Consider the following 14052-nt stretch of genomic DNA (forward strand, 5'->3'; position numbering starts at 1 on the left):
TTGGGTTTTAAGGTGGTTTCAGTGTCATTTGACTCTGGAAAGCAAATTTATTCCAGAACTGAAAGTGAAATTGAATTGACCAGGTTTCACTTGGTGACATTTGAAATTATATCTGGTGTAAGAGATTACAAATAGCTTTGTTTTCTTGTGACATTTTATATTCATGCAATTTCTCTGTATTGTACAGACTGCCCCACCTCTGCTCAGGGGTGTAAACATGTCTTTTGGTATTACATTGGTGTCCACAGGGTGTTACTAATTATAAAAGCCAGTCATATGCCTTTCCCTTCACCTCAAGAACATCATCTGACATTGAAGTGCTGCATCAGCTCCCTGAAGTGGAGAGCCTGGGAGGGGGTCCCTGCTCTCTGTGGCCACATGGCACTCATGGGTAGATGTGTTCCCCCTGCTTATTGGAGGTCAGGCAGCATGAGCACCCTGAATCCTACAAAGCAGTCAAGAAGTAGTTCCTGTGAAGAATATGTTTCTAGTTCTCAAATTTAGCCAGCATTCCTTTGGTTTACTTTTTTTTTTAGTTTTGAAAATTGTGTGAAAAATACTGTCTTAAGTATTTAAGTTTTCTATAACTGAGATGGCAACCTACACAAATAAAAATTTGGTTTAAAAATCATCTGAATTGGAAAGGTACAGTGATACATGATGGTTTGCTTGTTAATATTGAAATAAATAAAAATTGTTAATTTTATGTGTAAATTTAAAAAAATAATTCCTCTTCCACACTATTGACCATATAATAAATAAGTACTGTTTATATATTAACTAAATTTTGTGCAAATGCTAAAAGAATTTAATACAATAATTTGTAAATTCAGAATAAGGCTGTTTGAAATCTAGATTGTTTCCATTGTTCTATATAAGAATTTTCACCCAGGTAACATTCTTTTAAATCCATTTATTGATGTAATCATTAAATATAATTTAACTGATTTTATGCTAAATTTATGGTAGTAATAAATTATAGTAATTAGAAATTAAAAATTTTTTAAATTATATTATGAATAGTAAATGCTACATAACTATCTAGGGTAAAACAGCATAGGTTGACTTACAGTTGTGTATTGAAGTGTGGAATACTGGGTGCTTACAGATACTGGCGTGCTTCTGCTTTTCCCTTTTGAGAGTTGCTAATATCCGTGTTGTTTTTTGTTTTTCTGATAATGATATATTAAAATGTATAAGTGGGGTTTTTTAATTGCATCTTTTTTTCATCTTAATTTGTTTTATTTACAGGTGTTGACTTTAAAATAAAAACTGTAGAGCTAAGAGGAAAGAAAATTAGACTACAGATCTGGTAAGTGGAGAATCTGTACCCTGTAATTGCCATTCATGTTTAACAGTCCATACGCTTGTCTAATACAATTAACCATTTGAGCTGGTTTGCTCTCCTACTTTTCCTCTCCTTTGCTCATGTTTAAATAAAATGAACAGTGAGAGAGAATTTAGAAGAGTCTGCTTATTTCATACTCCCATTTGCACATGGGCAGTTGTGCAAAGAAGGACGCCAGTGATAGTAAATTTGGAGTCTTTGTCTCTATATTCAAATCATTTGACAAAACTGTCATCACTAAAATGATTGCTGATAAGCTTGTCTTCATGTTTTTAAAGTTATTTTGTTTGATAGTATTCAAAGAAAGTTCAGTATGTTTCTGACCAGATTTACACAGTTTCAAGCCAGATAACCTCTAGAGTTCAGGGACTCTTCTTGGTGGCACAGTGTGAATATCACTGTGGGACACACACACTCCTTCTGGCCATATTGCTGATGCCACATGAAGTAAGCCCTCATTAATGTCAACTAGAAATGAATCCACAGCCCCTTTCTCGCAATGTAGTCGTATGAGAGACCAAACCAGCTGTGCTACCACTGTGTTCAGCTCTAAGAACTCTGCTGGCTCCCAGCAGCCCACAGGGAGCATTAGGAAACCGATCTGTGGAGAGAGGATCAGGTCTGGTGTTGGTTTAAAAGTCACCGCTGAGCTGTTCTGAGAATGCCCTTTTGTTTTAACGACACAGCTGCAGTGTACTCAGCTTACTAACTCCTCTCGGCAGGTCAACCTCAGCTCTGAGTGTTTGTCCACCATGTGTGTGTTTGCTTTCATCTGCGTTAATTGCTGCCTCATCTGTGGCATCATCGGTCACCTAATGCTTGAGTGTTAGTGCCATGCCTTCATTCTTCATCCGTGTCCCTGTCTGGGATACAGCTGCAGCCGAACCAGCATTGCTTGCCCATCGGAGGTGTCTGAGGTAATATTCTTTATTTGGCCATCTGTGGCTATATAACCCACTCTAAGTTGTTTAACTTAATTATGAAACATTAACAGTCTAGCCTAAATACGTGATACCCCAAATAACGCATATTTCTTACTAGATGGGCCCATGATCAGAAAGGCAGCAAACTGTTTTGTGTCTTGTTGCCCATTTTTTTGAACTCTGGAAATGGCAACAAAGTATCTTTCCCATGAGCTGCTGTTTTTAATTTTATAAGCTCTTTAAGGTAAAGACCATCTTTAAAAGTATTTGGAGTATGTCCACCTGTAAGTCAAGGCCAATTAAAGCACAGACGTCTTGTTGTCAATACACCGAATGTCCAAGGCCACTCTGCGCCTAGGCTAAGATCCCGTAAGCAGGTGCAAGGACACACGCACAGTAATCCCACGGTATACTGCGCATGCGTGCTCTTCTGTAGCCAAAATATGATTGGTGTAACTATTGGCATGAAGCCCTCTTTGTCTCTGGAATAATATACATGTTATATTATGTAAGCTAGAGAGAGGAGAGGGAGAGACGGAGCTAAGAGCTGATTCTGCTACAAAGTAAGGCCAAGAGCTCATGGAGAGCTCAGATATAGCTGCCATGTTAACCAGCCAGTGTGTTGGGCAGAGGAGTGTGCTAGAGAGGGGAGAGACCAGAGAGGCTGAGAAGCTGCTGAGACAGGGAGCTCAGGTACTATTGCTATGTAAAGCTCTAGGTCTAGAGGCAGCTTGCGGCTGCTCAGAAGCTGCTGCAGGCACAGAGGCTACAGAGGCTAATACTGCTGATGTGTGGGAAGATATATCTATTCACCAGCCGGTGTATGTACGGCTGCCTGTTTTATGGACTGCTTGAAGAACTGTTTTGTCTGAAGGCTATATGGCCACTGACTTCTGCAATGACAACTCCTTCTTATATACCCACAATTTCTCATGGCTTCTCCATCTAAGACCCAGCGTCCAAGAAGGTCCAGTCCCTACCAGTGATGGCGAACCTATGACACGCGTGTCAGCACTGACACGCGTAGCCATTTCTGATGACACGCGGCCGCATGCCGAGGATGAAACATTTGCTGCTCCTGAGGATGAAACATTTGCGACTAGAGTCTTGGAGTTAGTTTTTTCCTCAAAGTGACACACTACCCGAGTTATGCTCAGTTTTTTGGCTAAGTTTGACACACCAAGCTCAAAAGGTTGCCCATCACTGCAGACCGAAGGGTTCAGACCCAACACCTGTAACTAGTGATCAGAGGATAAAGGTAGAAGTTGGACTAAGTTCCCAACGGTTAGTGTAGCAAGTAGGATTCGAGAAAGAACCTAACTCTGGCATAGTCGGGAAGAATTTAGAAGAATACATGGACTCCGAGCAGCAGTGCTATGCAGTGCTCTTGCTGTCTCTGACACCACCTCTGTACATAGTGCTGTAGGTGAGACACTTTCTGATGGAGATTGCCTCGCAAAGGAGATATAGCTAGTATTAGAATGTTTGTGAAGCTTGCTTAGTGGATGGCAGCAGTGTCTAAATGATGGCATGATTAAAACATGTTGATTAATGTATTAATACTTTAGTTTCATCTCAGGCAGTAGTAATCTGTTTTACAGAGTGTATCCAAATGCCCTGTGCCCCCGTGGAGCTCTGCCCACTGAGTCTGTGCTGGTGACATTGGATACTTCTGGATCTCACTCCAGTGGCTTTGAACCTGATGTAGGTGGGCCCTGCCTTACGAATCCCAGCCCATGGGGAAAGGTGTGATAGCGCAGTTCCAAGAAATGCACAGGGCACCCTGAAAGTACTTCTCTCTTGGGTGTAAAAGCATTTCCCCAAATAACTCCTCTGCTTCTCCTTCGCTCATCACTCCTCAGACTTAGTTCTCAAAATTTTCAAAACTGTACAACATCGGTGAAGAATATACCTGAGAGGAAAAACAAGATTCACTGAATCTATTGAAAGGATGATTGCAAGTTTTCTATGGGGAATATCCCAGTGATTCAGTTAGGAAGTAGGACTTGTGTTTTCCTGAAGGAAAAGACATTATTGTTATCCAGTAGGTAGAAAGGAAGCAATGGAGTCCTCGTTCATTACTTAAAGTAACACGTGGCTTATTTTGGTGTCGGCAGCAGTCCTTGTGCTGTTGCTGCTGTAATCTGCTTTGTCAAGGACATGTCGTCACTTTGCTGTCACCAGTTGAGGGCATAGGAGGATCTGGTATGGTTGGAAGGAGCTCTTCAGAGAGGCTGCTAATAATAGCCCTGCTCCGATTTTGTACACTGACAGTCCCCACAAACACTGCCAGTCGGCCTTCACAGAGAGGTGTTGTCAGAAGAAATGCATTTTTTTCTTGATGATGTCTGAGTATAGTCCATCTAAGAAAATGTTATTTACTGTAGATTCTTGAAGGTTTAAAGTACCCAAAGCTACAGATGTCATTGTTACATTTTTAGGTCACATTTTTCAGTTCTTGATTTATCTGGGGTTAGAAAATCAAAGAACTGATTTTTTCACATCTCTGTACTTAGAGTGTTTCTACATATATGTATACTAGTGACCTGGTGCACACATTCGTGCACATTAAAAGGAAATTAATTAGAAGGTGACTGGTGGGGCAGGACTGGGCAAGATGGACTGGACACGCCCTGGAGCCAACCTCCCGCAGTCCCTCCCTGGCGTTTGCAGAGTGAGCGTGGTCCCTCTGGCTCTCAGACATCCCCTGAGGGGTCCTGGAGTGTGAGAGGGCACTCTGCAAAGTTGCTGTCGTACAGGGTGTAGAATGCAAACGCAAGTGTGCAGTAAACCAGCAACGCTATAACACACGGCCGAAAGTGGAATCACATGGCCCCACGAGGAATCGGCTCCCTCCTCTCTGGTTCAGGGTGCGTCACCTGAGAACTGCCGCTGCCAAATCACTGCACCTTGGCAGTTCCTGAGCATCTGCCCCCTGGAGGTTAGTGCACATTCATAGCGACCAGTCGGACGGTCAGACACTTAGCATATTAGTCTTTTATATGTATCTATATATATAAAAGCCCAGCGACCTTTATTGAGGAACAGCTGGTGGCTATGACGTGCACTACAGCAGCCAACCAGCCTGAACTGCCCCGATCAGGCCCCCCCCCCCCAACCTCCCATGGCCCCACTCCTGGCTGTCCCACCCCTGACCGCCACCCCCCCCACCACCACCACCTGCTGGTCTCGGACACAGGGAGCACACGACAGCTGTTGGCTCGCCTTCTGAGGGGAGATGCCCACCAGGTATACAGAAGGTGCTCAGCAAGGAGTTTGCACAGGTTGTGTTCGCACCTTTATGCTGTCCCCCCCCACCACCATCACCACAATGCCAAAGGAAGCCTGATGCAGGAACACCCCCATGCTGATCACCCACACGGAGAAATGGCATGTGATAAACATCATGTCCCACAGAGGCCTGAATCTGCCTCAAGAGGAAGATGCTACAGACCTGGAGCAGGAAAATCAGGACTGGGACAGAAGGCCTGGGAAAAGCAGGGCTGTGGATGGCTGTGTTCTGCATTTGCTGCCCGACCCTGATCCCTGGCCCCCTCCATGTGCCAAGTGCCTGCATCGCCGCCCTTGGATGGAGGCCTGTGAGTGAGTGAAGAACTGGGGCTGTTCCTGTGGCTGCGCTCGGCCCCCTGCCCTCGTGGATAAGCAGGAAACATATTTACGTGCCAGAATCTAAAACCCTCTTTATCGGTAATAGAGCAAATAATGCAAGACCCACACGTGTTCCTAAACAGGACTCTGTCCGGCTGCATGTGAACCCAGATTGAAGGCCTGCTCTCCACGAGGAGGCTGCAAAGGCTGCTCCTCTCTCTAACGCACACAACCTGGAGAGGTTTAAAGGGAAAAGGAGATAAAAATAAAATGGCAATAAGCTCTGAAGCCACTGCCGATGCCGTCAAATCCTCTGCGGTGGTGATGTCAGAGCCCGTTTCCCTGCGCCCGGGGCTCAGACGGCCAAACTGCTGGCACTTGCCAGGTCACCTGGCACCGGCCTCATCTATGCGGCCACTTTCAACTTTCCCCCAGCTCCTGGAGGCAGGTGGGCTTGCAGATGGAGGTTTCAGTGTTAAAGCAACCCTGTAGGTGAAGCACAGACACGCAAGGGCTTTTTGATGAGAGAGAACCTATAACATCCCTTCACAAACGTGTTTTTAACTGATCTGAGATCAGGCTCCCAGCCTTGGCGACTCTCAAATAGGCCTCAGCGATTCCATTCGCCCGATGCAAAGACTGACCTGGGTTTCACTGAGACCGAACCCTCGCTCTGGAACAGCACATCCTTTCAAAAGGAAGGTCACCCTGGCTGCAGGTCCTTGCTCTTCTTCACTTTGAATATTTCTTGCCACGCCCTTCTCTACCCAGCAAAGCTCATTTAGAATTGAAGGCCAGATAAAGAGCTTCACAGAAGAAAAAGGTAAAGGAGTTCATCAACCCAATTGAGGGCCAACCTCCCATGTCCCCTCCCCCCAGCTGGCCCGGCCTGATCGAGGCAGCCGGCTGGACCCCACCTGTGCATGAATTCATGCACCGGGCCTCTAGTGTGTGTGTATATATATATGTGTGTGTGTGTGTGTGTGTGTGTGAGCTTAAAATATAACTAAAATTAAAATGTTTCTGCTTAGAATATAGTTTCATGCATTTACATCCAAATGCTATCCTGGAAGTTATACATGGTGACTTAGAGTCATTGTGTTGACATGGACTTGACCATGAAATTTGTCTCCTACTTTAGGCAAACATAGAATTAAAATGCTTTGTGTAAGGGCCCTCATTCTGTCATCGTGCCAATCTCCACTGTTGGGGAACTTGGTTTTCACCAGCGTTCTTCTATTAACACCAAACTCCTTTCCTTTCGTTCTGTGCTTGGAAGAGGAAGAGCATTTCACATACTGAAATTGGTTCCTGCCCTTCAAATTAGTAATTGTGTCATTTCAATGGATATATTAAATATAGATGAGAATTTTTTAATTTTTAAAACATCATTGTATCACCGAATTGTGGAAACAATTGCAGGAATTTTTTAATTTACACCAAAAGCAAAGAGAGAAATAATAGTAAGATCACATGCTAGCTATTAGTAAATGATGATTTGGCTGGCATTAATAATCTGCAAATCTCTAGAAATCAGCTCTTTGTCATTACAGCGACAATTCGGGTTCATGGTGATAAAGAGGGGAAAATACTAGGGTTCTGCATCTTTATAGAAAGATAAAAGCATGATCAGAGTGGTACCTTATCTAATTTTTGAAAAGAGAGACTTGTGTTGGTTTTTTGATGCTGGCATATAGTAGGTACTTAAATACTTGTTGAACTGAATTAAACTTTCTACATTTTAAACGTAATGTTTTGGTCAGCACATGTTATTGACAACTGCTCTGGGTGGACCCTGGTGGACAAAAACAAACCAGCCTTGCCTCTCGGGCCTTCAGTCAAGGACAGCATGGGATTCTTGTGTCCTCTGGAACAAAGCAAATGGCTTTGTTTTTTATGTGAAATGAATTTGCCAACGAGTTTTGTTTGCTTGGCATAACATCAGAAATGTGAACTAATTGGTGGTGGGTTCAATCTGGATGAAGCCATAAATTATAGCCACTGCCAAGGGGTGTTTTAGGGACATAGTCCCCACAAGTTGCACCTCGACCAGGAAAACGTTGCACACACTCTCCCACTGAGACCTGTCATGCTACAGGCTTTGAGTAGCTTTGCAGTGAGGAACCTTATTGTTGTTACTCCATTGCCCAGCTTACTCCCCTGTGACCCACCGTGGCCCCTGGGCGTATGCCAGCAGTAGGCTTGGGGAAAGCTAAATTATACATCATCTTTAGAGACATTGTTTCTCTGATCAGAAGCCCTGCTCTGCTGATCCACATTTGTCTCAAGCAGTTTCTTGGCTTCTTAGATGAGAAACTAGGTCACAGCCAGCTTCTCTACATTACTAGTGTGCTTACGTCCTTCCTCATGTTGAAGTGCTCAACTTCAGCAGAATAAATAGTTCTTAGATTTCAAAGTAGCAGTCAGAGAATAATGAACGTTACTGTATCTGTAAAGCTATTTGGTAACTCCCCTCTTTCCCTTTGACCACTTACTCTGTTTAAAAGGATTCTATAGCATTTTTCATTAGTGGGTATTCTTATCAACAAAATCAGATATTAGCCATTGAGATTGGTTAAAGGAGAGTTGTAGACTAAAATAGTTTAAATTATTATCCCTCATTTTCTCCTAGTTGATGACTGCCTCCCATAGAGGGTGTTAACTTTCTACCATTTTACACATTAGAAACAGCTCATTTCAGAAAGGCCGAGTTCTCTAAAGAAGCAAGACTGGTGCCCGGGTACCTGGCACCCACAGGGCCTGCCTGCTGGAGCAGAGCTTTCCAGGAACAGCTACTGTCCACCCCAGACAGGCTTTGAGGAAATTGGGGGAATAACAGCATTTATACCTGTTAATATACCAATTGATAGAGGTTAAATACCTAGAAAAGCTGACTTGACCATAATACTTTATGACTACAAAATAAAAGTTGAATTATCAGCCCACCACCTAACTCCTTGTTCATTTTTGCTATTTCTCTTATTCCTTCCAAAACAATTTTCCTCACAGTGCAGTCGATTAAAAATTTAGAACCTTCTAGAGCAAAGTTTATGACTGTGGGGGAGGAAAGTGTGGTCAAGTATACTTATGTAATTTCTAGTATTAAGTTACCTCATGCTTTCATAATTTTATTCTTGAATGTCAAAAAATTCATTCCGAAGCTAATGTTAGCTTAACCCTTTGCACTCGCTTGCTTTTTTCTAGATTCCTTTATTCTACTCGGGATTTAATGCTAACTGTGTCGAGTCACACTCGACATCCGAGTGCAAAAGTTAAGTGAGTCACATGAGTATGAGTTAAGAAATCAGAAATCACTTTTATATTTAACTAGGGGCCCAGTGCACAAATTCGTGCACCTCGAAAGGCACTGTGGGCCATGAGGCTGCGGTGGGCACAGGGTCAGTGCACGTCATAGTGACCGGTTGGTTGTTCCGCCGTTCAGTCTATTTGCATATTAGCCTTTTATTATATAGGATGCTATTTTTGCATGAGCTTTCACATTGGAAAGTTTGTTGTCTTTTTAATTAAGATTTTGCTATGTATAGGATTTTAGCATCTTGAGTTAAATTATGTGGGATCTGCCTTCTCCCTCTTTTTGTTACAACTTTTTGCCATAAAAATGCTCTCTTTTTTTTTCTATTTTCAAAAGCTTGGTTTGAAAGAAATTGGGACTCCTTTATGTTTTTGTTTGAATGTAACTAGCTCAGAAAAGCTATCCCCACTAATAGTGAACATGCACAGACGTGAGGAGTGGCCTGATGACTAGAAGGAGCCAGCTTGGTGGGGCCACCACTCGCCCTGTGTGCATTGGAATGTGGAGTTGCTTACTATGGTTATGGTTTGGGAACTGATATTTTTGGCTGCTATTTCTTAGGGACACAGCAGGTCAAGAGAGATTCAACAGCATTACCTCAGCTTATTACAGAAGTGCCAAGGGGATCATATTAGTGTATGATATTACTAAGAAGGAGACATTTGATGATTTGCCAAAATGGATGAAGATGATTGATAAAGTAAGTGTTGCTTTTTTTTTTTTTTTTCAATTATGAACTCTTTGCTCATGGGTGTTAATCCTTATAAAAGAAAACATTTATGAAGCATGCTTTTACATTATAAAGGTCGTTAATCCATATTGCAATAACCAAAGTTTTATTATTATAAGTAATAAAACCAGAATTTTTATCCTGGTATTTTGGGCTGTTTGAACTCAGAGCCCAAATCTGTAGTTCTGCCATCCTGAAAAACCAAATTGAATTTATACTTCATTCAGTGTTACATCCTGCTTATTTCACTAAATATTCTGTCATGACGGCCTTCCTATGTCATTAACTGTTCTTCTAAAGCATGTTTGTTTTATATTTATATATATAATTGATTTCAGAGAGGAAGAGAGAGGGAAAGAGAGATAGAAACACCAATGATGAAGATCATTGATCGGCTGCCTCCTGTATGCCCCCTATCAGGGATCGAGCCAAAGCCTAGGCATGTGCCCTGACCAGGAATCAAACTTTGGCCTCCTAGATCATAGGTTGATGCTCAATCATTGAGCCACACTGACCGGGCCATGTGTTTGTTTGTTTTTAATGGCTTCATTCTTTTATGTACCTTAACTTACTTCATTCTTTGTCTATTTTGTTGGATTTTTACATTTTTTTATTAATGATCATTTTTAAGTACAAAGCTTTGCCTTTATTTTGAATCATTTCCTTAGGGTAGATTCTAAGGAATTACTGGTCAGAGGCTAAGAACATTGTGGTTCATAGTACCTATGATCACGTTTCTTTCTAAAACACTGTGAGCTGTCTTCCATGCCACAGTAACCAGGTCTGCCTGGGACAGAGAAGATGCTCAAAGATTTGTAGAGTGAATGAACAAGTGAGTGAAAAATATTGGATCGTTTTACATTTCCTGTCAGCATATGATAATGCCCATTTTTGAAATGCAGCTTCTTTTAAAATTCCACAGTATGCTTCAGAAGATGCAGAACTTCTCTTAGTTGGAAATAAGTTGGACTGTGAAACGGACAGAGAAATCACCAGACAGCAGGGTGAAAAGGTGAGAGAAACCTGGGGGCAGGAGAGAGAAGTCAGTTCCCACACTTAGTATGTTAGCAGTTGATATGCTTTTCCTTTTAACAAATTACTAATTTTTTTAAAATTATGAAATAGTTATACAGTTATCACTCAATCACATCCTTCTCATATGTTTGCTTTTTTTAGCAATCGTACTTCCTTAAATTCATTTTGAAATTGAAGGAAAAAAAACCACATTAGTATATGCTGCATTATTATCTAACCTGACACTATATACAGAGAAATATTTTTTTAAAGCATAAAATTGCTTTCATGATTGTCTCTCACTCTAATATATGTTAATCTTCCTTGGAGAATTAGTGATATTCACATTTTCAATATCAGATACATTACAATTTTAGAAATTTGGTCACATAATTTAAATTGAAGGTCATAGTATCCCTGGGTTTTGTTATTTACTTATAACATAAGAATTTGCTGCACTTAGGAACTTTACAGTTAAGCATACACGGGCCTTAACAAACCTTTAGTCCTCCCCTTCCCATTTAGCTGAAGCCCAGAAGGTATGATTCCCCCATCATTGGCCTCATATTCATACATTAGGCTACATCGCACCCCACACAGAGGAAAAATAACTTGTTTGCTTAGTTCGCACAGCAGATAACTGGGATGCGGTTCTGTGAAGCAAGTGCCAAGGATAACTTCAACGTGGATGAAATATTTCTGAAACTTGTTGATGACATTCTGAAAAAGGTAAAAAAAAAAAAAGTCTACATGAAAGTTTTTCTTCTGAAACGTACTGTTTCCTTTATTATTTTTTGGTTGAGGATTTATTATTTCGAAAGGGAAGTACAGTAGTTTTCTCAGTCTTAAGGAGCAGGTGAAGTTAACTCGGCCAGAGGCATCGAGCCTGCTATAGCAGCAGCCCTTCCATCCGGTGGTTTTCAGTATCCTTGGTGTTAATGGCAGTGTATTTGCTTAGCCTTAAATACAGTTTGGTGGAGTGACTGGCCTGGCATGACAGTGTGCCATGTTTACCTGACATTTGCTTTTCTCCTGTTCCTGTTTTCCCACAAGGACTAAGTTAGATACAGATGAGGAGATAGCGGAATGGGCAGGGATCTGAGCTGAGAAGCGCTGGTCCTTGCCTCCCCCAGTGCTCTGCTCTAGCAGGAGCCTGATTCTGTCACCAAAGCCTTTCCGATGCTGAGCGCCAGGAGAATTGCTAGGCAGCTTCAGTGAGCAGCACAATTTCTTCAGGCGTCTTTAGGCTTACATTCAGAGATTTTTTAGTAAGAACTACATGTTACCTGCTCAGTTCAAACATAATTCAGAAGCTTCTAATAAAATTGCTGTTTTATTAGAAAGGTTATTTCTTTCTTCAGTAATGCTGTACCCCCTGAGAATGCAGAACTGCTTTTTCATGTATTAATGCACTGAGTTCCCATTATACTGGGCCATGAAAAAGACATGTTTATGAGGTCCATCTTGTCTCTTCCTCCTCAGGTATAAAGGGACATGATGCATCCTGAACCTGTTTTGTTTTTTGGCTTAGTATTTGAATGTCTAGTTAAACTTTGATGATTAGAGAGTTTTATTTAAAAATACTTTGCTCTTATATAATTGTACAATTTGCAGAGCACTTACCTATACATTGTATAGTTAAAATGTGTTTTTGTCTTTTGTTTATCCTGAAGATGCCCCTGGATATTTTAAGGAATGAGCTGTCCAATAGTATCCTCTCCTTACAACCAGAACCTGAGATTCCACCAGAATTGCCTCCACCAAGACCACACATCAGATGCTGTTGATTTGCTACTTTGGAGACAAAGTGGGAATGATTCCTAGAAATGGGAAAACGTTCTATTCTGCACTACAATCATTCTGAAAATTTCCTTTCGCACTTTGTAATGCAAGTCAGAGCTATACACTAACTTGTAAATATGCAAATATGCAATCCTGGGTAAGTTTTGGTCATAAATTACATATATCCCTCCAAATTATTATATTTCATTCATTATCCCAGTGTCTAGTGTGCATACACTGGGACATGTAGTACTTCTAATATGAAGAATGGGAGAAATGAAAGTTATAATGTTTCTTGAAATAAATAATATAATTGTCCTTGTTAATTATATTATGAGGACAGAAGATATTCTGATAAGAAGAAAGAACGTGGTGCTTTGCTTACTGTTTTAAAGAAAATTTGTAAAAACCAGAGACTTTTTGAAGAAAAAAAAAAAAGCTATCTTAAGTGCTTTTTCTTTATTTACAAGACATTTCCCTAGCTGTAGCATTTTTAAAGTATCGGGAGTGTTTCTACCACAAAGCAAAAGCTCCATTCATAGCCGTCATTGAAGGTTATTTATTAATGTTATATAATGGTAGAATATTACTAGTTAGAGGGTAGGATTTGACTTGGTCCTGAGGCTGCAGAGTCTCTCTCATAGTTTCTGAGTGGATATCCCTTATGCTTTTAAGAACTACGAAGATTCAATAAAGAAGGAAAACGCTGCTGTCCTAAACAAATCCTGTTTAAAGGAATTTTAAAGAGATACATTTTACTATATCAAAGAACATACATGTATTTGCCTAAACATTCTATACCTTTATAATGATGAAACTTCCCCTTATGATAAAGCTTATTCCTGTTAATCCTAGACTGTGTTCTTTTTTTCTTTTTTTTTTTTGTCTGATAATGAATTTGTGAACTCTATCTTTGGTATATCTTTTATTAAACTGCACTGTTTTGTTAGTAGAGATAAATAAGTAATTATGTATTTGAATAACTTGGCGTGTCTTGAGTGTTGTGTTATGAAAAGCATTGTGGTCTTTCTACACTAATGAAGTACAAATAAAATTTTGTATTTATGAATGACGGTTGAGTTGCCACATTTATTGTGTAATTATTACTTCTGTGTGTAATTATAATTTGAATATCTGATAATATTCTTCATATACTCCACTTCTTAATTTTTTGAGTGTTTTAGATAAGACAAATACAGTGTCCTTCACTGTGAAAAAATTATTTGATAGTTTCTCAAAATATTTAACAGGATAGATTATGACCCAGCAATTCTGCTTCTGGGTATATTCCCCCCAAAATTGAAAGCAGTAACACAAACATACTTATACACCT

General features: G+C 40.7%; 1 protein-coding gene across 1 annotated transcript in view; it reads left to right on the top strand.

The window, feature by feature from the left end:
• Positions 1–13791, top strand: part of RAB12 (RAB12, member RAS oncogene family) — a gene marked incomplete at its 5' end in the record, with an annotated part of 29013 nt that extends 15222 nt beyond the window's left edge. The window contains 5 exons of the mRNA XM_079785240.1: positions 1252–1312; positions 9755–9893; positions 10846–10935; positions 11562–11666; positions 12611–13791. Of these exons, the coding sequence (XP_079641366.1) occupies positions 1252–1312; positions 9755–9893; positions 10846–10935; positions 11562–11666; positions 12611–12724 (509 nt within the window). The 3' untranslated portion in view covers positions 12725–13791. The remainder of the gene's footprint in view (positions 1–1251; positions 1313–9754; positions 9894–10845; positions 10936–11561; positions 11667–12610) is intronic.
• Positions 13792–14052: the final 261 nt, after the last annotated feature.

The sequence above is a fragment of the Cnephaeus nilssonii genome (assembly GCF_951640355.1).
Source record: "Cnephaeus nilssonii genome assembly, chromosome: 11".
Taxonomy (NCBI): domain Eukaryota; kingdom Metazoa; phylum Chordata; class Mammalia; order Chiroptera; family Vespertilionidae; genus Cnephaeus; species Cnephaeus nilssonii.